A 22,479-nucleotide genomic window follows, 5' to 3' on the forward strand; every position below is an offset into this window, starting at 1 on the left:
TATGTGGTTTTGTTTATTTGTGCAGGCTTCAGCACTCCTCCAGTCTTCCATCACTGTCAATTTTACTGTAAGCAGGATGTATATACAGCACACAGACATATACACATGCATATACCGCACATAACCACTTACTTTATGTATATAAAGTAACTTATTACTATTACTCATTATTACTCATTCAGTGTTTTGCAGCACTCCCTGCATTCTTATACACCTTTACACCACTTGTATCCTTGTTTACGGTCTACAGATACGGTATATAGGCACTGTATGTTGTTGTCCATTTGTTGTTTCTATATGCTTGTATCTATTTTTCACCTACTTGCTTATACATAACAGTGATATGTTTATGTTTGCATATTTTTGTTCAGCTGTGTTGTCTTTGTTTTGGCTGTATGTCCATGTGTATCTTGCTGAGCGTTGTTGTGTGTAAGTACACTGAGAGCCACTAGAAACAGGAGTCACGTTCCTTGTATGTGTAAACATACTACGCCAATAAAATCTGATTCTGATTCTGATCCTGACATGTCTAACTGAACTATGGCTGACATTAGTTAGCCATAGTTCAGTTAAAACACTTACTAGGCATGCAGATAATCAGAGGCTCCTCCCATTGGCCGCCAGGCAGGCACCTGATAACAGGGTTCAGTTTCTGCACGAAACCCTCTTCACAGTAGTATCGCACCTTGGTGTTGGTCTCGTAACGCAACCGCTTCTTACCAAAAACCTTAGCGTTGGGGATCTCGGGGGGCTGGCCGCAGGATGCTAGCAAGGCAGAGGAGAACAAGACTGAACGACTATAGCCATGCTGCCTGGTAGTATACTAAAAAAACTGTTAGATGGATGAAAAATGGAGAGAGAGTTTTTTTTTAATCTTAGATGTGAAGTTTGTCCTGAGGGTGGCGCCAGATGAAAGGTTGTTAGTTGAACTGCAAGGTTAAATCTCTGTATGGTGGCCTTTATTGGACGTCTAAAATTCAGGTTGTCAGTCTCAGCTCTATATTGTTAAACTTGGTTTAACTTTCACCAGTCAGCCTCAGCTGTACTTAGTCTCAGCTGTAGTCCAGTAAGTAGGGTTAAGGTCTGTGTGAGTACAGTACTGTGCAAAAGAGAATTTAGATGTTTAGATTTTTATCCATAATGCAACACCATCAGGGAGGCGTCTGATTGGTCCTAAATGTATTCTGCAGCATGACAACGAGCCCAAACATCCAGCCAGAGTTATAAAAAACTATATTCAGCAACAAGAAAAAGAAAGAGTCCTGCAACAGATGGTTTGTGCCTTTTCGTGCCTACTTTTACACAGTACTGTATAGTACATTGTCACCAAGCTTAAAAAGAATACTTTTATTAGATCCTTAAATGGTTACATTTTGAACGTACATGTCAGTGAGTGTTTTGGTTAAATAAAGTTACATTAGATCACTGAGTTTACAGGTGATGTACAACTTTCACTGAAGTGCTGGTCAAAGGGCTGTTAGTGACCAATTATAGGATCAAATGACATGAACTCACAGACGCCTTTCTTGCAGGTGTAGGACAGATGGTAGTTGCATGGCACGTCGCTCCAGTGGCCGCCGTCATGCCACACCATCACCGCGCAGTCCTCACCGGACAGGAAGTAGCTGTCAGGCTGGCCTCGGTACCAGTTCTCATAGAGCTGACAAAGACAGCAGAGCAGATAAAAACAGAGTCAAATGAAGGAAGAAGCTCAATTAAATACAGATTTTTGACTGATGAGAACGAGAAACCTTAGACAATCATAGGAAACAGTTCAAAAATGCTTATTCTCTTCTGGGATTGACAACTTATAGCTGAACTTGCTGACTTGTAAGTCTCAAACGGTTGATATTCTCAATGACAACTCACCAGAGGGTTCCCGTCCGACCAGCGGAAGTCTCCCTCAATGGTTCTGTCATTTAGCCCAATCCACTGATATTCTTTGTATTTTTCTAAAATAAATATTAGAAGATATGAGGAGAGAAAATAAGAGAGGGGTCACTGTATTATACCTATATATACAGTATATATTGTATATGAAGTAAGTTAAGTAAAATTAATTTATATAGCTCCTTTCTAGATCAGATATCACAAAGAGACACAATATAAAAGTAATAAATAAAAAAAGAGATTAAAATAAATAAGTAAATCTAAGCATCTTGGGCTGTTTTTAAAGGTGTCCACAAATCTTAAGTCCAACAGGAGACGGTTCCAAAGTTGAGGAATCACCACTTCAAAGGCCCAGTCTCATTTAGTACTGAACCTGCAGCGAGGAACAACCAACAAACTCTGATCAGAAGACCTCAGAGACCTGCTATTGATGTAAAGCTGCAGCTGATCTGTAATGTAAGCAGGTGCCTGACCGGGCAGAGCTCTGCTGAAAGTAATCACAAGAATCTTAAATTGGATTCTGAATTTGATGGGAAGCCAGTTTAGAGAGAATTTGAAGACCTGGTTTAAAGCTTTGCAGCAGCATTCAGGTCCACTGGGGGAGGGAATTTAAATTATTGAAACGGAATGAATTAAAGCAGACTTGAGTTTAGCAATAACTCTCAGCTGGGAAAAAAATCTGGCCCAGAGTCAAAAGTAGCAGCTACATTTCAAACTCATTTGTGGAGGACCAATTTTTAACATGACGACCTAAAGTCCAGAATGAAATATGGCCAGCTCCAAGTGAAAACTAAAAGCTCCATTTCAACCATAATTGTTCCAGGAGCTATGGAAACAGAGAAAGTAATCTCAGTCTCACTATTGCCCTACTCTGTTTTAGATGACTTGTGACACTGTGCTGAAAAAAAGTTGTTAAAAACTTTGTAATAACTCCAATGGTTTGGATTTTATAAGCCCTGAAAGTTGCAGTGCCACATCACCCTTACAATGTAAAACAATGGGGAAGCAATCTATGGGCATGAACTTTGTGTCAAACGGAGGCTTCTGACGTCTAAACTATAAGTCTGACCACTTTCAAACCTGTATCAATGGATTCGCCACAGAATTTCCTACTAAAATATGATTTTTAATTTTAGATTTGGCCAAAGTCATGGGATTTATGAGGAGATTTCACAAAAAGCGTACTCTAAAATCCTCCTCTCCAACTGCTCCTGGTGATGTCACTCCCGCAGTGCTGTGAAACATTCTGCAATACACACTCATTATAAAATCACAGGAGGAGCAAGAAAAGACTTTAAAACTCACACTCTAATATCTCAAAAACAGTAAAAGATAAAAAAAACAACATGTAAATTCAAGATTTGTAGGTCAAAGTCTCGTGACTCATTTAAAGTTCAAATGAAGTTTGTATCTAAAGATATGTGGAAGCAGTAAATGTTCAAAAAGGTGTGGGTTCACTCACACTCTCCATTCAAATATATGAGTATTTTTCTGTGTCCAGCTGCAGTTACTTATTGTCTCTACACACCTGACAGTACACATGTCAATCAAACTTTCAAAATAAAAGCACACCACACTTGTAAGAAATATCCCTCATTTTTAAAAAGCAAAATTATCTGATCCCGATGGGCCAGAGTGTGAGGTCCTGACCAACGCTGCTTGCAGCTTTAATTTTTATTATTATTATTATTATTATTATTTCTGCTTCAGAATGTAAGTAAACTTTTACTTCTTTCATTCTCTCACTTGTGCTCTCAGCTCATTCACGCTCTCTCGCTTTTTTAAAAAACAAGTTGGAAAGCCGACAGTGAAGCCTAACTTATGTTTAACATTAACAAATTCCCACTGAGAGTACTTTGTTGTTTTATGAATGAAGCAGTAAACAAATTGAAGCAGCGGCTGTGTCTGTGTTTGACCAATCAGCAACGGTCAGCCCTGCAAATCCCGCCCCAAAAGATCCTGTAACTTTGGAAAGTAAAATCTTCCCCCAGATAAGGGACTTTTTTAGCCCCTGGGACTATCCTACAGGAACTAAATACAGCTCCTAGTTCCTCCAGTTGAAATACAGGTTTAGTCCCTGAGTTCCCCAAAAGGTTCTTGGTCCCCTAGGAAAGTTCCTGCGGTGGAAACGTCTTATAAGATCAGATATTTTAGATTAAGTTAAGAGTCTGAGTTGATTGAAATTACAAGGAGTGCAGTCCTTTCAAAGGCCACAATATGCAATATACTGCTTAACATATACTACACTAAATATTCTGGTATTTTGTTCTATTTTCTGTTGTCAATTTAATTCACTTGATGCCAAAAAATAGAAACTTTTGTAATGAAATGAATCGATAAAGACTCCCGTTATAAAACCCTGCTTTTGTGATTTTCTTTTACTCTTGCTTACCAAACAGTATCAGTCAATACAATCCATGGCAACTGCCGCAGTTAAAAAGCAACCACCAAAGGAATGTCAGATAACTATCTCATCGCCTTGTTGCCAGACGAAATACCAACACCAACTTCAAAAACCGTGACATTTTCTAGGAAAAACAGATTCAATAAGAGGGGAGACATGAAAGATCATTGTTGTGTCTCGTCCCCACAATTTTGAGAGGCCTCGTTGTTAAAACAAACTCATCACTTTGGATTTTTCAAGAGTCTGAATCGGAGGAATGTCAGAGTGAAAGATCGCCAGTTTGATATCTGCTGCAAGAAATATGTCCGTCTCTGTTGAAGTGTCCTTTAGGAAGACACAATCCTAAACTGCTCCACTACTGTTTCATTATTGTGTGGTAATGCAGAGACTTCTTTGAAGCCTCGAAACCTTGATGCTCCGACACCTGAGATTTAAGAGTTGATGATGAACAGCAGCGTTTTTTGATGTAAGACACAACCAAAATCACACTGTCCTTTTCCTTTTCTTAACATAATCTGTCATGATTATATTCATGGTACGTTGCAATAATTTAACATTTGATGTTGAGATGTTGCAGTAACATGGTTTTGCTTTAAAAAGGAAAAAAAATGACCCAAAAATACAAAATGAGATTCATTGTTTACTAAAAATACTTTAAAGTTCTGCAAGCTTGTGTTCTGGAGCTTTTGATCACATCACATGATCTACATCAGCAGATGGAGTCCGCCCAGTTGTCATGTCTGGTGATTTTCTATATTTTTTCTTATTGTTAACAAATCAATTAACAATGAACTGATCTTCTAACAAGTATTGTGTGTGTATCCAAAGTCTGATATATCTTATTCCTCTGTGCCGTAGACCTCCGTTGTTGTCCAAAAACTATTAAAAACATGTTAGTGAATCACATTGTTAATTTCTAGAAGAACTTTAGTAACTTTAGTAACATTACTTTAGTAAAATAATGAGGTTGTGATATGTTTGGAGCCGTTTCTAAACAAATTAAAGTGACAAAACTCTTCATGATGAAGCAACATGTCACCCAGTGCAGCGGTGTGACTTACTGATGTGTTTTTAACATTTTTTGGACAACAACAGAGGAATGAGATATATCAGGCTTTAGATACACACACAATACTTGTTAGTAGATCAGTTCATTGTTGGTTTGGCTCTGCATTTGTTGACAATAAGAAAAACAGAGAGAATCGCCAGCCTTATACTTGAACATCTACATTTCCATGACAACTGGGCGAGCCCCATCAGCTGAGGAAGATCATGTGATATGATCTAAAGCTCCAGAATAGCTACTTAGTGGACGTTGAGGTAAGACTGTTTTGTCAGATCCCATTTCCAAGGACCGAAAAAAATGCCCGAAAAAAAGTGTGATATGTTTTGGAAAATGGTTACCAGTAACATAAGGTATATGTCATATATGTGTATATATTTGCTTTTAATAGGCAAAAAAGGCAAGAACCACTGGTGTGCAACTGCTAATGTAACCAAAGAGACTGATTTGAATAATCCTCACATATCTGTTTCTTAAATACTCTAATCTGAACAGATTTATTTACATACAGTTCCGTTGTCTCTACTCACTACCTAAACAATCATTTTTGCTTTTCAAGTACATTTCTGCCTCTGAAAGTCCAATCAGCAGCTGTTCTTCAGCCAGGTTTTACCATTGATGTAGTCCTGCTCCTCGGGGGTCATGAGAGAAATTAGATGTCCACCACACATCCGACAGTGCTGCTCTGCTGCCTCCCAACTCTGCCGCTTAGCAAAGTGACGGTAGCAGAAGCCCTGAAACTTCTCCCAGCCTGGCTCGCAGGTCTCCAGGTCTGAGAGAGAAAAGGTGAAATAAAAACACTGAATTATGGATCATTAGGAAGGTTAGGTTTGTAAGATTGAGTGTAAATGTTCATAGAGAAGTTACACTAAGAAAATACTTTGTGATCACTGTATCAAAGAGTTGATACTGAACCTGTCTGGCATAAGTCTCCTCCATATCCGGGCAGGCAAAGGCACCGTGCTGATTCACCATCGACACAAGTGCCTCCATTCAAACAAGGGTTCTCCAGGCAGGAGTCTGCAGCAACGTGAGGATGGTCATACTTAATGGCAGCGCTCCAGGCAAAAGGTATTATTTGCAAATGTGTTTTGAGAATTGAGTAACCTTATCTCAATCTGTGTACTCAGATTTGTGAATTTGTACAAAAATATCTTTAGAAGTATAAGACTGAATGATAACAAGAATCTCCAAATGAGTCTTTGACAGCATGAGCCTGTGAGCCTCAACTCAGGGTGAAGAAAACCTGAAATTACTGACGAAAAAATGATGTGTTCACCTCTTACCAGACACCCCATTTTTGTCCAAAGCCCAAATATAATGACCCAAAATAAGAAGGTTACTGTAACCCTATTGATTACAGTCATAACCCTGGTGTCAGGGTAGTAAATCTTCATATTTTACAACCAAAAAGTCAGAATGAGTATAAGTGATCCTGACAATAAGTGTCGCTTAACAGGTTAAGATAAATACTGACATGTTTCACTCATTCATAAAAGGCTATTTATAGTCAGATTTTTATATATTCAGTACTGTGCAAAAGTTTTAGGCACTTTAGATGTTTAGATTCTTATTCATAATGCAACACCATCAGGGAGGCATCTGATGGGTCCCAAATTTATTCTGCAGCATGGCAACGACCCCAAATATCCAGCCAATCATAAAGAACTATCTTCAGCTACAAGAAGAACAAGGAGTCCTGCAACAGATGGTCTCTGATCGCAACGTCATAGGGTCAGTCTGGGATTAACATGAAGAGACAGAAGCAGCTGAGATGCCTAAATCCACAGAAGAACTGTGGCCACTTGCAGGATGCAGGAACAACCAACCTGCTGAGTACCTGAAACACTGTGTGCAGGTGAACCGAGGAGAACTGCTGCTGTTTTAAAGGCAAAGCTGCTCACAGCAAATATTGATTTCATGAAGTTAGCTGATAAATACAAAGTATTCATGGTATCATTTTTGAAAGCAGCCTCACATTAATTTTAGTGCCTAAACTTTTGCACAGTATTGTATATTTTCAGATTCTTTTGCATGTGTATAAATCTAATACACTGAAATACAGTTTCACATCTTTCTCCACACATATTTGCAAATAATAGAGCTGCAATATTGCCCCCATAATATAAACAAATAGTTTCTTTTACGTAACTTAAATTTGATTTTTATATTTATTCTGTATCTGTGAGATTTATTATTAGCAGAGTCTGCAAAGATGTGCTTTTAGACAAATACACACAACTCAACAACAAAACACATACACTGTTATGATAAAAAAATACCATAAAAACTTTATAAAAAGCACCTAATTCCAATTATCTCCTTAAAAAAGTCTACAAAAAGGCAAATTTCTAAATAGTCGGTAACGTTAATTCTTACTGTATTACATATAATATTGTACTTTCGTGTCAGCAAGCATTTTGTCAGAGTTTGGTTTTATTTTATTTTTTGAAACTGACAGCATTCTTATTCCTCAGGAGTCCTGCACTCCAGCACCTGAAGAATTGGCAAATCTCTCACTGTCAGAAGAGTTTATTCATCTCATTTCCAAATGAAATGGCCCTACAAAAAGTTACCAGCAGAGGGAACTGTTACATAAGGTACCCACTCCTTTGTTCATGTACCCAGTCTAAATATTACTAATGATTCTATTTGTGTCTTTTATAAGGAGAAGACTAAAGTTTGGGTTTTAGAAATAAATAATATTATTGTAATTTGAAAGTATCCTTTTACTTACTGCATCACTATACAGTAAATCTGGAAGTTTAAATAGCTTATAATGATCAGCATCACATTGGAGAGGCTCAGTTCCAAAGATTGATTTTTAATTTCCTGTTTGTCAAATGAAATAAACATTTTGAATTTTTCCTCTTAAAATACCCAAAACAATTTAAATTACTTTTCTAAATGAAATTACTATGACTTTTATTTTATTTTAGGCTTGATGAGAATAGAATGAGCATCAGAAATTTGTCTTTAAAAAGAGAAAAAAATCACATATGATATGACCTGTTGACGCTCTGTGTTTGTTCTTCTATTTTCTTCCATTTTTAAGTGACTGATCATTGACAATATAAATATAGTGTATTGTACATATGAAAAAGTTCAGAGAAGACTTCTTTCTTTGGCCTTATGGAGTTGTTTATATTTCTTAAATAATCTGAATTGATTATAAATTGATAATAAAATCCTTCACAACAACAACAACAACACCACAGTAAATAGATTCCTGTCGTGAACCTGCTGCTTGTTATTCTCCGAATATTCATTCAAACTGGAAAGCTAATCTCTCTGTTGTGTTGAGTCAGCTTGAGGTGCCAAATTGCAGCATACAGTACAAATCCCTCTCCTGATTGGGCATTTTCAGAGGCAAAACCTTCCCTCCCCCTTCCCAAAACAATTACAAAGCACACTAACACCAGCTGCTATTTGTGTTATCATGCAACGTGCAACACTTTGTAGGTACCTGAAATGCTTCCTTGTCTTGCAGCAGACACTTTGGCAGCAGGCAGGGAGGCAACCATGGCCTCCTCCTCCTCCTCTTCTTTTTTAAAATACTCCGGGTGCATGGTGGGAGCAGCAATTGTCAGATCATGGCTGCCTGTGGCGAGCGCAGGACTGGAGGTTTCCTCTTCATCCGGATGCCATGTGCATCTTTTAATTGAGGGCTCGTCTGTGCTGGTCTCCCCCTCACCTCCCTCTGATCCATGTTCTGTTGAGACAGTTTATTTTACACTCGCCAAGCACTTTATTGGGAACACCTGTGCAATCCAATGCAATCCAATACAGCAGCTCTGCCATAAATTCCACTTTTACGAAGCTTATACATTTTCATTTATTGTTGACAAGTGTAGAGAAGGTCAGACGGAGTTGCTTTATGTCTTTGTGGATCTAGAGAAAGCATATGATAGGGTGCCGAGAGGAGGTGTGTTAATGTATGAGGAAGACGGGAGTGGCAGAGAAGTATGTAATAGTGGTGAAGGGTATGTATGAGGGCAGTGTGACAGCGGTGAAGTCTGCGGTTGGAGTGATGGATGGGTTCAAGGTGGAGGTGGGATTACATCAAGGACCGGCTCTGAGTCCTTTCTTGTTTGCAATTGTGATGGACAGGTTGACAGACGAGATCAAGCGAGAGTCTCCGTGGACTATGATGTTCGCGGATGACATTGTGATCTGTATTGAGAGTAGGGAGCGGGTCGAGGAGAGCCTGGAGAGGTGGAGGTATACACTGGAGAGAAGAGGATTGAAAGTCAGTAGAAGCAAGACGGAATACATGTGCGTGAATGAGAGGGAGGACTGCAGAGTGGTGAGGATGCAAGGAGTAGAGGTGGAGAAAGTTTAAATACGTGGGGTCAACTGGAGAATATAAGAGGGACAGCTCAGGTTGGACGGTTTGGAGACAAAGTTTGAGAGTTTGAGATGGTTTGGACATGTGCAGAGGAGAGATGCTGGTTATATTGGGAGGATGCTGAAGTTGGAGCTGCCAGGCAAGAGGAAAAGAGGAGGGCCAAAGAAGAGGTTTATGGATATGGTGAGAGAAAACATGCAGGTGGTTGGCACGACAGAGGAAGATGCAGAGGACAGGAAGAGATGAAAATGGATGATCCGCTGTGGTGACCCCTAACGGGAGCAGCTAAAGAAGATAAAGAAGAAGTTGATATTGTCAGAAAGGTGATAATTATGTTTATTATTGAGGACATAGTGGGTGGTGTACTGAGTGCATTGAATTGAAAGGTGTTCCTAATATTTTGTCCACCTCGATAAATTCATGAGGGGGAAAAAATATAGGGAACATTTCTAAGACTTTTTTGCAGTGATGTTCTGAGCTTCCATCCTTCACAAAGAGGTAACAAGGAGTAAAGTGTTTGATATCCAAAACAGGTTTTTGGTGAAGTATTCCTTTAAACTTACCGTTAGTGCTGCTGGTGGTAATCTCCGCCACACCCTCTTGCTCCTTTGAGACATAACCACATTCCTCAGCGACAGGAGACTCGGCACTGTACTCCCGATCAGCGCGAGACTCCTGCGGTGTGGAGGAAGGCTCTGGTTCCCAGCCGGGTGTGAGGGTCAGATGAGGGATGAGTGTGATTTTTGCATCTGATGGAGGAGGTGCATCTGTTCCAGGCTCACCATCACTTCCCTCAGAAGTGTGGTTTGTAGAAAGAGTTGGATTTGTCAAAAACAGTCCTGGCTTCACCTCTGGGCTTTCTCCAGATTCACCTGATCCCTCACCTGAGTCTGAATTTTCCTCTCTGACCTCTCGTTCTCGTCCCTCTCGATCACTGTCTGTGATATTTTGGTCTGTGCTGAGAAATACATCTGGTCTTTCTCCTAATCCCTCCTGTTCAAGTTTGTCCTGGGTGTCCTCCAGAGGTTCAGCTTCAGATGAAGCATTGCTTTCTGGGATGAAGGTAATAATCTCTGTGGAGCTGGCTTCAACCTCAACAGAAGGGGGAGACAGGGTTACAGATGCCAGGGATGTCAACAAAGTGACTGAGTCGTTGTTTAGGACAGGAGTGTATACGCTGGAGCCTGAGTCGTCTGTGACTATGATGGCCTCTGCTGTTGGCATTTCCGTAGAATCGCTGTGTCCACTCTGGTCAGTGGGATCATCTGGTTCTGCCTCCTCTGAAGTGCTATTAGATTCCTCATCACCATGGCAGACGGGAACGATGGACTTTGTCGTTACGTCTGAGTGCTCTTCAGTAGGATGATGACCTGAGAAAGGGACCAAGAAAAGGGATCATCTAAAACTACTGTATATGCTAAAAATATCTATAATTTCTATCATTTTCTAAAGCAATTTACTGCTACTGAAATGAAGCAAGAAAGAAAAACAAGTTAGTTGTGCAATTGTGTGTAATAGAGGATTGGTATGCCATAATTTGTAGACATTTTACATTTCATATTTTACTTACCATTATGTTTTTAATCAAGTTATGTGGCTCTAGGCATGTCAGTGTTGGTTGGTCAGTCTGTCAGTATCTTGGATGGGTTGGATGTTTTGCCATTTTTGGTAAAAACACTGATTGTCTCCACACAATCCATAATGACTTATATATCCTGATCTATCATCCAGCACCGCCTGCTGATCTGATGTTTCACTACCAACATGACAGAGTATGCCCAAAAATCTTTATGTCCTTCCAGCCCATGGATGTATTATAGGAACTGGATACTGGACCCAAAGATGGCACCTATTCACTCGAATGAAAATTGCTCACCTGGCAAATAAGCATTAGTGTGTTTCTTAAAGTTACATGTTAAACATAGGTGTGCTCACATGCTAATTCAACAGTTATTAGCTAAAAAGGCTAGGATGCTTAACTGTGCACACTAAGGGTTAGCATGTAAGCATGTTAATTGTGATCATATATGCTTATGTGACATGCTAAATGACTGCATGTCAGCATCCAATAGTGGTTGACATGCTATTTAATATGCGAACTGTAAGTAAAATTCCTTACAACTTGCAAGTTTTCACATCACAGGACAGCAGAGTTAGTGATGCGAAGGTTAAAAAACACTGTGCAGTGACGATGTGGCAGTTGCAATATATCCATCAAGATTTGGGTTTAATTACCCTGAATGACAGACTTTGGTTGACAAGGCATTCATATTTCCATATTTCCATCCATCCATGTATTGGAGCTGTCATAAATATTAGTTTCCCAGTCATAATAACAACTAGTGATGTAGAAATAGCTTAGGTGACCAATCAATATCAATTAAAGAGGATCAGCTGCACTCTTCAAGCGAAATAACTGGCTCACCATAACGGTAAAATTTACCACACTTACTTGAATCAGGTGTAGGGACCAGTCCAGAGGTGGAAGAGGTTTCCATAGCAACCAAGCTGAGAGTCACTGTGTTTTGTGTTTCCTCATCTGGAGTTGCACTCTCCTCTCCGGACTCCTCTTCTACTGGATGGCTCTCAGGTGTACTGTTGTCAAAAGATGGCAACACGGTGGTGGACAGAACATCTGGTTCTTCAGTGTGGGGTGAAGTAGTCATCACTGACATCTCCTCAGTATTTGCAGTGCTGGCCTCCTCTGGCTGTCCTGTAACATTGTAAGAGGTGCTTAAGTGGACCGACTCGGTTTCAGAGGTGTGTTCCAAATCAACAACTGGAGTGTGGTCCTCTTGAGAAGTGGGGAGATCAGTCTCCTGATGCACCTCTGAAGAGCTGTTGATAAGCTCATTTACATCAGCTCCAGATGTTGCATTAACAACAATCGTGTCAAGGCTTTCAGTGATTTGGTTATTCTCAAAAACATGATGCTCTGAGGGCTCTCCGGTCTCTGAAGTTGTCCCATTAGTTGTGGGTACATCATCAGTCTCTGGAGAAGATGTTGGTTGTGTGTGAGACTCGTTATGATCTGCATCCAGGTTTTCTTCAGGTGCTGGCTGATAGGACTCAGGGTAGCTGGCCTTCTGTACAGGCTCCCAGGTGTCTTTGGTGGACAGGGTCTCTTGATACTGAGACGGCTGAGTGACAGACTCATGAAAGTCTGCTGTGACCAGCAGCCTCTTGTCATAAACCAGTGTTGAGAATTGATCCTTAACAAAGCCCTGCTTTACAGGATTGGCTGTCCAGGCTTCCAAGAGTTCTTCGCCCCCCTTTGCTGTCACACCACTCAGGCTGACCTCCTCCTGCGTAGGATTAGATAAGAAAACAATGTCCTGGCCAATATCCTCTGGCTCAGTGGCAAGAAAATCCTGGGGAGATTCAGTGTGAGGGCTGTTGTCACCTGGAGTAAAAAGGAGAATTGGAAAATTTTACACATAATAATTCGGATTTGACAAGACCTATTCTTTGTGTTACAAGAAAGCTCATTTGAATGTAAGAAATGTGATTATTATTGTCATTGTGTGCGTCAAGTGGGCATCTACAACAGCATAAAGACTAATTATATATGGTTATTTTAAAATAACTGAAAATACCATAGTTTAAAGCAGTAGTTCTCAACATTTTTGGCTTGAAACCCCTTAAAAAGAAGCTACACCTGCTTGCGATCACAGGTTACATACGTATTCCCATGAGTAGTGAACAGTTCAACCAAGGTGGAGATTTTCCTCTACAACCTTCTAAGATTGTTAAGTTTGAATAATTTTAACGGTAGGAACAACTATCCAGTATTTCATTGGCCTAGTTTCAGACCTCTGAATTGCCCCCAACATCTCTGATTCGTTCAGTGATTTGAAAAGATGATATGGTTTTCATGTTCCAAGATGGTAACCCACGCATTCCTATGAGAGTCTGTGATGCTCAGAAATCTGTATTCACCGATGGTGAAAAGAAAAACTTAGATTCTTTACGTAAGTAAAAGTAAACGTAAAAATGTAAACGTAAAAAAAACGTAAAGGTCCTGCATTTGAAACCCTACTTAAGAAAAAGTACAGAAGTATTACCAGGTAAACTAACTTAAAGTATTAAAAGTAAAAGTGTTTGTATTGCAGAAAATTGGGCTGTGACTATATTAATTATTATTTGTGTCTCCCCTTTTTTTCTTTCGCTGATCGGAAAAATGATCCAATATCCGTGACTCAGGCCAGCGTCACCCTGTCACCCCCACTGTGAGACTGTGAGAGATGAAAATAGCAGCTCTGGAACAACAACCACCTTGTTTCTTTGTGGAATTAAAGTAGGTAATTAAAGGGTTTCTCCTGTGGAATTCAAAACAAAACAAAACTGTCCTCCCTACACAGAAAATAAACTAAGACTCATATCAGATATAAGATTGTTCTCTTACTTCTGAAGCAGTAGACATCATGCCGAGTGTGAGCTTCAGGGAAACCCGTCTGGTTGCTGTATTGATAGACAGTTCTGACCCCAGGTTCCCCACCTCCACAGCGCACTCTAGGGGTGACGATGGGGTACCGCACGCTCCCGTCCGCCAGCCAGCCCGGGCTGCAGTGGTGCAGTCCATCATTCCAGGCTGCGTATAGCTGAGCGGTGGTGGCCAGCTCCGCCCCGTGACTCAGACAGTAGGCCTTGGCCTCCCAGAAGGTGAAACTCTGGGGGGCCGAGCCATGAAACACCTCACCTGTAAATATGGAGACAGGTGTCATGTTTTGATTATCTTTTTCCTTTTACTTCTCTTTGATTTACAAGGACCAGTCAAAAGTTTGGACACACCTTCTCATTGACTTGAATGAGAAAGTGTGTCCAAACATTTGACTCATACTGTGTGTTTGCAGCCGGATCAGGTAAATCATAACATAAACATATCATAAATGATAGAAATATTTTTTTTTACAACCTGGGTTCTTATTTTGGTAGTCTGGGCCATTATTCTTCTTTGTTATGATGTGTATGTTATACATGGTCAAAATTCCAAAACTTGTATGTAAAAATTCTCCGTGCAAGTCAAAAGTCAGGGCTTCAGCATACTCTGAGTGCTTTGTTTGCAATGTTACCTCTACCTCCTCTTCACGATGACGTCAGATTCTTGCCCACAAATGGCCGTGTGTTCTGTAATCTTTGTTGCTAAGGTTGTTCACATTGTCCACTTTCATATTTCATTATTTTCCTGAAGCTGACCAATCAGAACAGAGTGGGCTCATAGGCCTTAAAGAGACAGGAGCTAAAACGGCCTGTTTCAGACAGAGGCTGAACTGAGGGGCTGCATAAAGGACCAGTATAAGATAAATAAGGAGTTTTTAACTGGAAATCATGCAAAGATTTTCCAGTAGAGCCCCAGAATATAATTAAAGACCTGGAATTGTGCATGATATGTCCCCTTTAACTACCTGCAGACCGGGCCGGCTTTAGTTCTTCGTACAATATATACACACACACATACATCCAGATACATTTTGTCTAGAGACACTAGGAGCAGGAGTGTTGCTTCAAATATTTTTATGCTTTTAAACAGATAAGAGTAGGGCAGGTTAGTTGAGGTTTTATTTTTCGTTTTTGTTGTTTGAAGACAGATTTCTTAAAATTCTAGGTTAGGAGTCCTCTTTTGGTTGTAATTATTTATTTCATTTAAGTTGCACCTGCAGGCCCTTTTTTTCCTTTGTAGTTTGCCTCTTTCTTTTCTTTCTTTCTTTTTTTTCTCCCTGGAGAGCTGGGTCATTACAGTTGTGAAAAAAATATAAAAATAAACAAAAAAAAACAATCCTTTTGGTTGTGTTATGCCGACCTTACACCAAACGACTTTTCAAACGATTTCACTGTTGCAGACAAATTTCCAATGTCAGAATAGTTGTGGTGTGCTCTCGTCATTTCAATCATTTGGTGTAAGATGGTCAAAAAACTCCGAACTGTCTTAAGGCAGTCTTTTTCTTGTCTTGACATTCCGATGAAATCAAACATGTTTAATATTATCATAAGTCTTTATTCTTGGCTCATGCAAATAATGAATTTCAATGGCGAAAACATTGTCAACAACCAATAGGTGCACTCTCTCCAGCACCAAACAGGAAGCAGCAAACCAGGTAGTTACTATAGCGGCTGAAAAAACTCCTCAAATACCGTCACACATACACATGACAGACAGTTTTTGCAGAAACGTAAGGAGAGCGCAGGGAGCTTCACTTTAATTCAAATAACTAATATGTATATTTTTCAATGTTTTGTCACCACTACAGAAACACCAGGTAACTGCTAAAGTATGATGAGGTCATCTGACGTTGACTGCTGTTAGTTATTGGTATGATTAATAGTTTAATAATGTGTGTTTGTATTGATTACTGACGGTGGCTGATCAGGCTAATTATCAGCTAATTGTACACAGTTTCTAACAGCAGTTTGCAGTAAATGGTTGCCCTTTGTGTGCATGTTTTTAAACTATTTTCCTAATTAAACATGATATGCTTGATAGTGTTATTAATGACTCCTGATTAAACAAAGCTCAGCATTCTCGTTGTCCTTTAGCTTCCCTTTTTATAAGTCACATTAACATTTATTCACCCAGAAAAAAACTAATATTTCTCTGTATAATAAGACCTCCTCTTTCTGTCAGCTGCTGTGTGTCTGCAGTTTATTTACTGGTTTTTCACACATTATTTCAAGCCAGTTGGAGGAGTTAAAGCTGTGACTTTCTGCCTTTGTCTAGGCTGCTGCTGTTTCTACTGTATTTCATGCAGCTTGCAGGGTTTAAAAACAGAAATACTCCAACATCCAGCAGCTGAAAGTGCTATGTCCAGATAGTTAATGGTTAAAGGTGGTTTCTGTAGGCAGCTGTATAAACTGTGTAGATGTTTTAAAGCTGTAAAAATACAAGTACAAGGATGACACCTATTGAAATGTGATTGTCTTAGCTGATACAATCTAAGAAATGTTAACCCAAGAAAAGATTAATTTAAGTTGTCCACTGAAAGTTAGTTAATAACAGGGACAATCAGCATGTAGTGTCCGTTGTTTCTCTTTTGTTGTTGTTCAGTTATAACTGAATTGATAAATTAATTTACATTTACTTTTGGCTGGTTTTTCAGAACAAACCACTACACACACAAGGGCAGCTGTGGCCAAATGCTGCTTCTGTTTTTCTTCTTGTAAATTTCCACCAGAAGCAAGATGGGAAATAATCTTAAAATTAATCTAAACGTAGCACAAAAAGTAATGAAATTTGTTTTTCATGAAATTTTATTTCTTTGTTGTAACAATGCTTCTTGGCAATAAATCTTATACCGTCGGAAAGCCTGTTTATTTCCCTTTTAAATGGTGAGCAGCAGAGCTGAGCATGTGGGTTGCGCCCATGAAAAATTTGCCAAATCTTCTCTGCCAATGCCTAACAGCTTAAATAAATCTTTTCTTGGGTTAACATTTCAAGATTTGTTGCCAAAAAGCATTGTTACAACAAAGAAATAATCTACCAAACTCAAATTTCCTAATTTTTTGTGTTAAATTTAGTTGTAGTCTTGCAAACAGTGACCCTGCAAGATCTTACAGTCTGTGACTAAAAACTCAGTGACTTTTTACACATTGTCTTTAGATGCGCGAGGGTTTTAAACTTTAGTCTTTTCAAAGTCTTGTCAAAGTCTTCTATCTAGTGTATGGTAGACTTTACCCTCAATATTCTCCACATAGCAGTAGACGTCATACAGTTCATCAGGCTCTAGCAGTCCATAGTTCCTCACTCCTGGCAGTCCATCCATATCCCCGAAACAGCCCTCTCTTGGCATCTGAATGGGATATCTGTGGAAGGAAATATCACAGAGCACTGAAGCACTGAGAACCTCTTCCTCTGTGAGGGCAGCACTCCTAATATCACACTTGTACGAGCACGTCTTTGGAGTGTTGGAGTGGGGAGAAATGTTGGGTTTGAGAGCCTCTCAGCTACTTGATGATCACTGTTTTCTGATGTGCAGATGTAGAGAGCATATCAAATGTTAGCTGGCTGAGAGGTCCGATATCAGACCTCTGTACTGACTGACCTCCATACTCAACCACATGGACAGCAACATGTCAGTCTAGCAGGGCTATTTGAAGCACAGTTTATGTTGTTGTTTTTCATCGGGCCGCATTAAGGATTTGGTTTGTTGCCAAATGGAAACTGCAAATCGGAATATCTCAAAACTCACTTCACCATAACACACATGCAGAATTTTCAAGCTAAGAGGCCACTTAATCCAGTGTTGAGTGATACGTCCTGCATTAGATCCCTTTCTCTCCAGTCCTCACCTCACCGAGTGGTCTGAGAGCCAGCCTGCATCACATTGCTCGTATCCGCTGTGGTAGGCGGCCAGGAGCTGCTCCGGAGAGGCAATACGGGCCCCGATCTCCTCGCAGGCATTTCTGGCCTCCTCAAAGGCAAAGGCGTACCGGCTGGATGCATCACGATAATGGAACACCACCCCTGTAAAACCCATAACAAGAGCTTCATAAATTCTGTGGGCCTGTAGTGTTTTATGTGATAATTCTGCAGAGTGACATTAGAGGCAGGGTGACCTATGCAAGAAAAGTAGTAAAATAGTGTTTCCATTAAAATGTTGCACAAGTTTGAAGGAAGTTTCTGAAAATTTGGCAAAATAAGAAATATTTCAAAAGGAGAAGATTACATTATTAATGAAGTACCAATAACTCTGATACATCAGGGCATTTTACTGCTGCTCTCTACCTAATATGACATTTGTGTTTTCTTTTTTTATTGAATGAATCTGTCTCTCATGGAGCTCGTGAGGAGCCACGGAGAAAAAAAAACTCACTAATTAGTGCTCTCGATTTAATATTTTGTGCCCTTGAGGTAACTGTTTGTGTGCTCGGATTACTTAATTAGTGCTCTCAATTTATCTATTTTGCTTGTTCCCCTCTTGTAGAGGACGCCAAACACATTCAGTCAGCCAAAATAAAACTTAAAGCCATGCATAAAACTTCTGTGCAATATTTCACCTTTTTTTTTAAATTTCTGCCATTTCCGCTCAGCTTTTTTTCTTTTTTTTTATGCGCAAATTGCAAATGTGCAAACATATCTACTGTGAAGTCCAGGACTGTGTTGCACCAACTGTTCTTAAATCCATCATTAAGTTTGTGTGTAAAGTCCCTCCTGAGTTCTTAGTAACTACTAACTAGTTTCAAACTAGTGATTTACTAAACCACGATGCACAATTAAACTTAATAAATGTCTTAGCTAGTAATGTGTAAAATGGTTTCTAGGAAACATCTGTAGCACTGTCCATTAAAAAGTATCAACTATGTAAACAGGAAGTTGCTGTAGCATCACGATCTGTAGCATAACTTCATGGATTCATAAAGAGAGCTGGATAACCCGTGTAATTTCAACATCACGTGATGCATGCTGGCCCAAAAAGACTTTTTCCCACAGACTTACATTCTTAAAGAGACGTCTGTAAATCAGCAGGTACATTTTTTTGAGCGTCACAACTCCTGCAAAATGACTCGTTTCACTATCAGAATTTGATCCATTCAGTCCAAGTTTGACTTTCCACCATCAAACTGATTAAAAGATAACATACAGTTCATGCGTTTTGTGGCATAATGTTGAGCCACTAACAAAAATTCTAAATTAATCCTGATGACAATAATTTGTCGTACTGATATGAGTGAAACTAGTGGATGAGAAGCCACAAATAGAGCTAATACGACCCTTAATACCATCCCAGAGTTAGAGTGTTATCCTGCACCTTCTGCTGTCTATATTTAATGCAAAATACCGAAAGCTGCATTCAGTATCTGATATATTAGCTCGCAAATGACTGTTGTCAGAGAATCCATAATGTATTACTCGGTGGGTGCTCTGAATGAGACAACCATAAATCATAGATGTTGAGCGTATGTGTGTGTGTGTGTGTGTGTGTGTGTGTGTGTGTCTGTGTGTGTGTGTGTGTGTGTGTGTTGAGTGTGCTTCATAAAGATACAAGAATATGAGAGACACATTTTTTTCATTTACCCATAAGAAAGTTTGTTTGACCTTGATATTTTTCATGGCCTTTTTTTGTCAGTCAACATGGTGCATGTGTTGACTCTCACATGTCTGTTCTGTCATTGATGTTGAACTATTTTGTTTGCTTTTAGAAAAAACTGACAATACAGGTAAAAAGTTGTTGCTGTCTATGTGTTGCTTTCAGCCCATTTGTATTAAATGGGTACGAGAGTTGCAGCAGCACACACTGCTGTCGACAACATGAAACATTTTAAAATGTTTCATTTTATGAGTTAATGCCTGATGAAACTCTATGAACCAAACACTGAATGCTCACTAAACATAACGTGGTTGAATGCAACATGTTGTTTTGCATGATTTAATTTTCCTATGCACCTGTCTACCAGATGTGCATTAGACTTGGTTTGACATTTAATATCATAATGACAGTTTTCTTAAAATTAATTAAATGATTAAGTAATAATATTATATTATAGATACATGGATATTATTATAACATAACACATTATCGCAATATGCTTCCAGTGCAGCTCAATTTGTCTCAAACATGTTTTCTATGAACTGAAATATGCAGATTTGGATTCTGTACAAATTATCACACCTCACTGGCAGATGTGCGAGTTGTTATTGGATTTGACTTTAAAATACAGAAAAATTTGTTCACTCTGATTTATCATTTTTAGAACTCAAAACCTGAGAAAAACATCCAATGAAGATGTTTTTACTTGTATTAGCCAGTTTTTTTAGATATAAATAAAAGAATAAAATTGCTGCAACATGTTGCTACATAATTTAGCAGCTAATGAATTCAAATACAGCAGCTCTGCAATAAAAAACACATTTTTTAAAGCAAATAATATTCAGTTTTTATGGACACTGTGTCAGAGAGGTGTTTATTTAACTTTATGGTCATTTTTGAGGCGAAAATTTGATGGGTTGTTGTAACGGTCTCTATAATAGAATAAGGTGTTCCTGTTATTTCATCCACACTGTGAATATACAGGGGGTGGACAGAATAACAGGAACACACACTATAATTTCAGTGAACAACACAGGTTTTTTAATAATAATCCACAGCATGGTCAAGTGTTATTATTTTGTCCGCAAACATGTATTTTTAAATAAAAATGAATTATTACAAAAAAGAAAAGTTAACATTTTGTGCTGCTTAATTTAATTTTGATTTTATAATATAAGTGTAAAAATGTGTCTGTCTCTCACCTTTGACCTTGACTAGAGCCACGTCGTCGGCGTCCTCCAGGCCCTGCTGCACCTCGCAGCGGTAGAAGCCGGTGTCATTCTGCCTCAGACTCTCTAGCCGCAGGGTGAGGTCGGCGGGGGAATAGGCGTAATTGAGCAGCGAGGCTCGGTCCTTGTAAGCCTCGCTGACTCTCACCCTGTCGCCGCGGGCAACCAGGATCTCTGTCTCTTTGCCCTGAGTCAGTACGCTCCATTTGATCCGGGGGAGAGACAGCACGGCGTGACGGCCGTTGGTTGAGGGGGACGGCGGCGGGTGAGCCAGAGACACCAGGCAGGGTAATGTCAGATTGCCACCAAGTACAACCTGCACAGGCAGCGCGGTGGGGATGGTCACGTGGAGAAGCTTTGAATCATCTGAGGAGAGAAAGGCTTTAATGTAATTGGTGACATTGTGATAAATATGTTTTAGGGATGTGCAAAGATCCCAGTATTTGTATTTGTATCTGTATTTGTTGAGGCAGCAAAATTATTTGTATCTGTATTTGTATTCGAATAATAGTGGAAAGGGGCTTAAAAATCCTGTTTTTGTTTTTATGACACTTAATTTTAGAAAATTAAAGTTTTACAATAAGTGTTCATGAATAAACTACCTTACAAAGGAGGTCCTCACATCGGGTCTTGAAGTGGAGTCTCTCAGATCATAGACGACTGCGCTGACTACTAAGATAAAACTTTACTCATTGCCTCATGCAGACAGACCTCTACCTATTTATACACCCATAACACAGAGACAGCACAGTGTGTAACGTGTAGGGAGGAACTTCAAAGGCAATTATTGCTTTGCATTTTTCATTTATTGCCTATTTTTTTACAGCCTGACTTTATGGAAAGGAGAAGGGGAACAACAGGTTATGGAGAGTCCCTCGGGAGCACTTTGCTTGTGTCAGTAGCTCAGTTTTATCTCTGGGGAACACCCCCAACAAATAATTTTTTAAATATTTGTATGAAACAAATATTCATATAAAACCCACTATTTGTGCTTTGCCGAATAATGTATTTGTATTAGGGCACACCCCTAATATGTTTATATATCTTCTTGTCCAGAGTTAAATGAAAGATTGATACCACTCTCATGTCTGTGTGTTAAGTACGGTGCTAGAGACAGTTAGCCTAGCTTAGCATAAAGACTAGAAGCAGAGGGGAAACAGCTAGCCTGGCACAAAGTTAAAAAATACACCTATTAGATATTTTTTTCTTTATTAGATATTTCCTTAAATGTCAAACTACTGATAAATGTCTGCTTCAACTTTTATACATACTAGATGCCCAAGACCTCCATTCATCCATCCATCCATCCATCCATCCATCACTAAACTATTTTTTAATGAATTGCTGACACAATTACTGACTTATACTGACATCTACCTATACATACTATACTATATATTATACTATTAGCCAAAATAAAACAAGATTAAGAGCCACACTCAGGCTCTGTGAGGTGAGACACATGGAGCTTTGAGCTAAATGCGATGTAATGTTTACTATGTTCACCATCTTATTAAAGTGTG

The 22,479-nt window shown here is 39.3% G+C and overlaps 1 protein-coding gene across 2 annotated transcripts in view; it reads right to left on the minus strand.

Moving 5' to 3' along the window:
- Window positions 1-22,479, minus strand: part of bcan (brevican) — a 42,221-nt gene that overhangs the window by 2,285 nt on the left and 17,457 nt on the right. The window contains exons 3-14 of one of the 2 annotated variants that reach the window (XM_044357967.1): window positions 20,930-21,322; window positions 17,989-18,163; window positions 17,375-17,502; window positions 14,111-14,404; window positions 12,158-13,108; window positions 10,269-11,075; window positions 8,824-9,069; window positions 6,273-6,377; window positions 5,971-6,129; window positions 1,870-1,952; window positions 1,516-1,660; window positions 583-765 (exon numbers count right to left, since the gene is read on the minus strand). In XM_044357967.1, the coding sequence (XP_044213902.1) occupies window positions 583-765; window positions 1,516-1,660; window positions 1,870-1,952; window positions 5,971-6,129; window positions 6,273-6,377; window positions 8,824-9,069; window positions 10,269-11,075; window positions 12,158-13,108; window positions 14,111-14,404; window positions 17,375-17,502; window positions 17,989-18,163; window positions 20,930-21,322 (3,669 nt within the window). The remainder of the gene's footprint in view (window positions 1-582; window positions 766-1,515; window positions 1,661-1,869; window positions 1,953-5,970; window positions 6,130-6,272; window positions 6,378-8,823; window positions 9,070-10,268; window positions 11,076-12,157; window positions 13,109-14,110; window positions 14,405-17,374; window positions 17,503-17,988; window positions 18,164-20,929; window positions 21,323-22,479) is intronic. The other variant, XM_044357968.1, reaches the window with a different exon arrangement.

This window comes from Thunnus albacares, chromosome 8 (assembly GCF_914725855.1).
Source record: "Thunnus albacares chromosome 8, fThuAlb1.1, whole genome shotgun sequence".
In the NCBI taxonomy this organism is placed as follows: Eukaryota; Metazoa; Chordata; class Actinopteri; order Scombriformes; family Scombridae; genus Thunnus; species Thunnus albacares.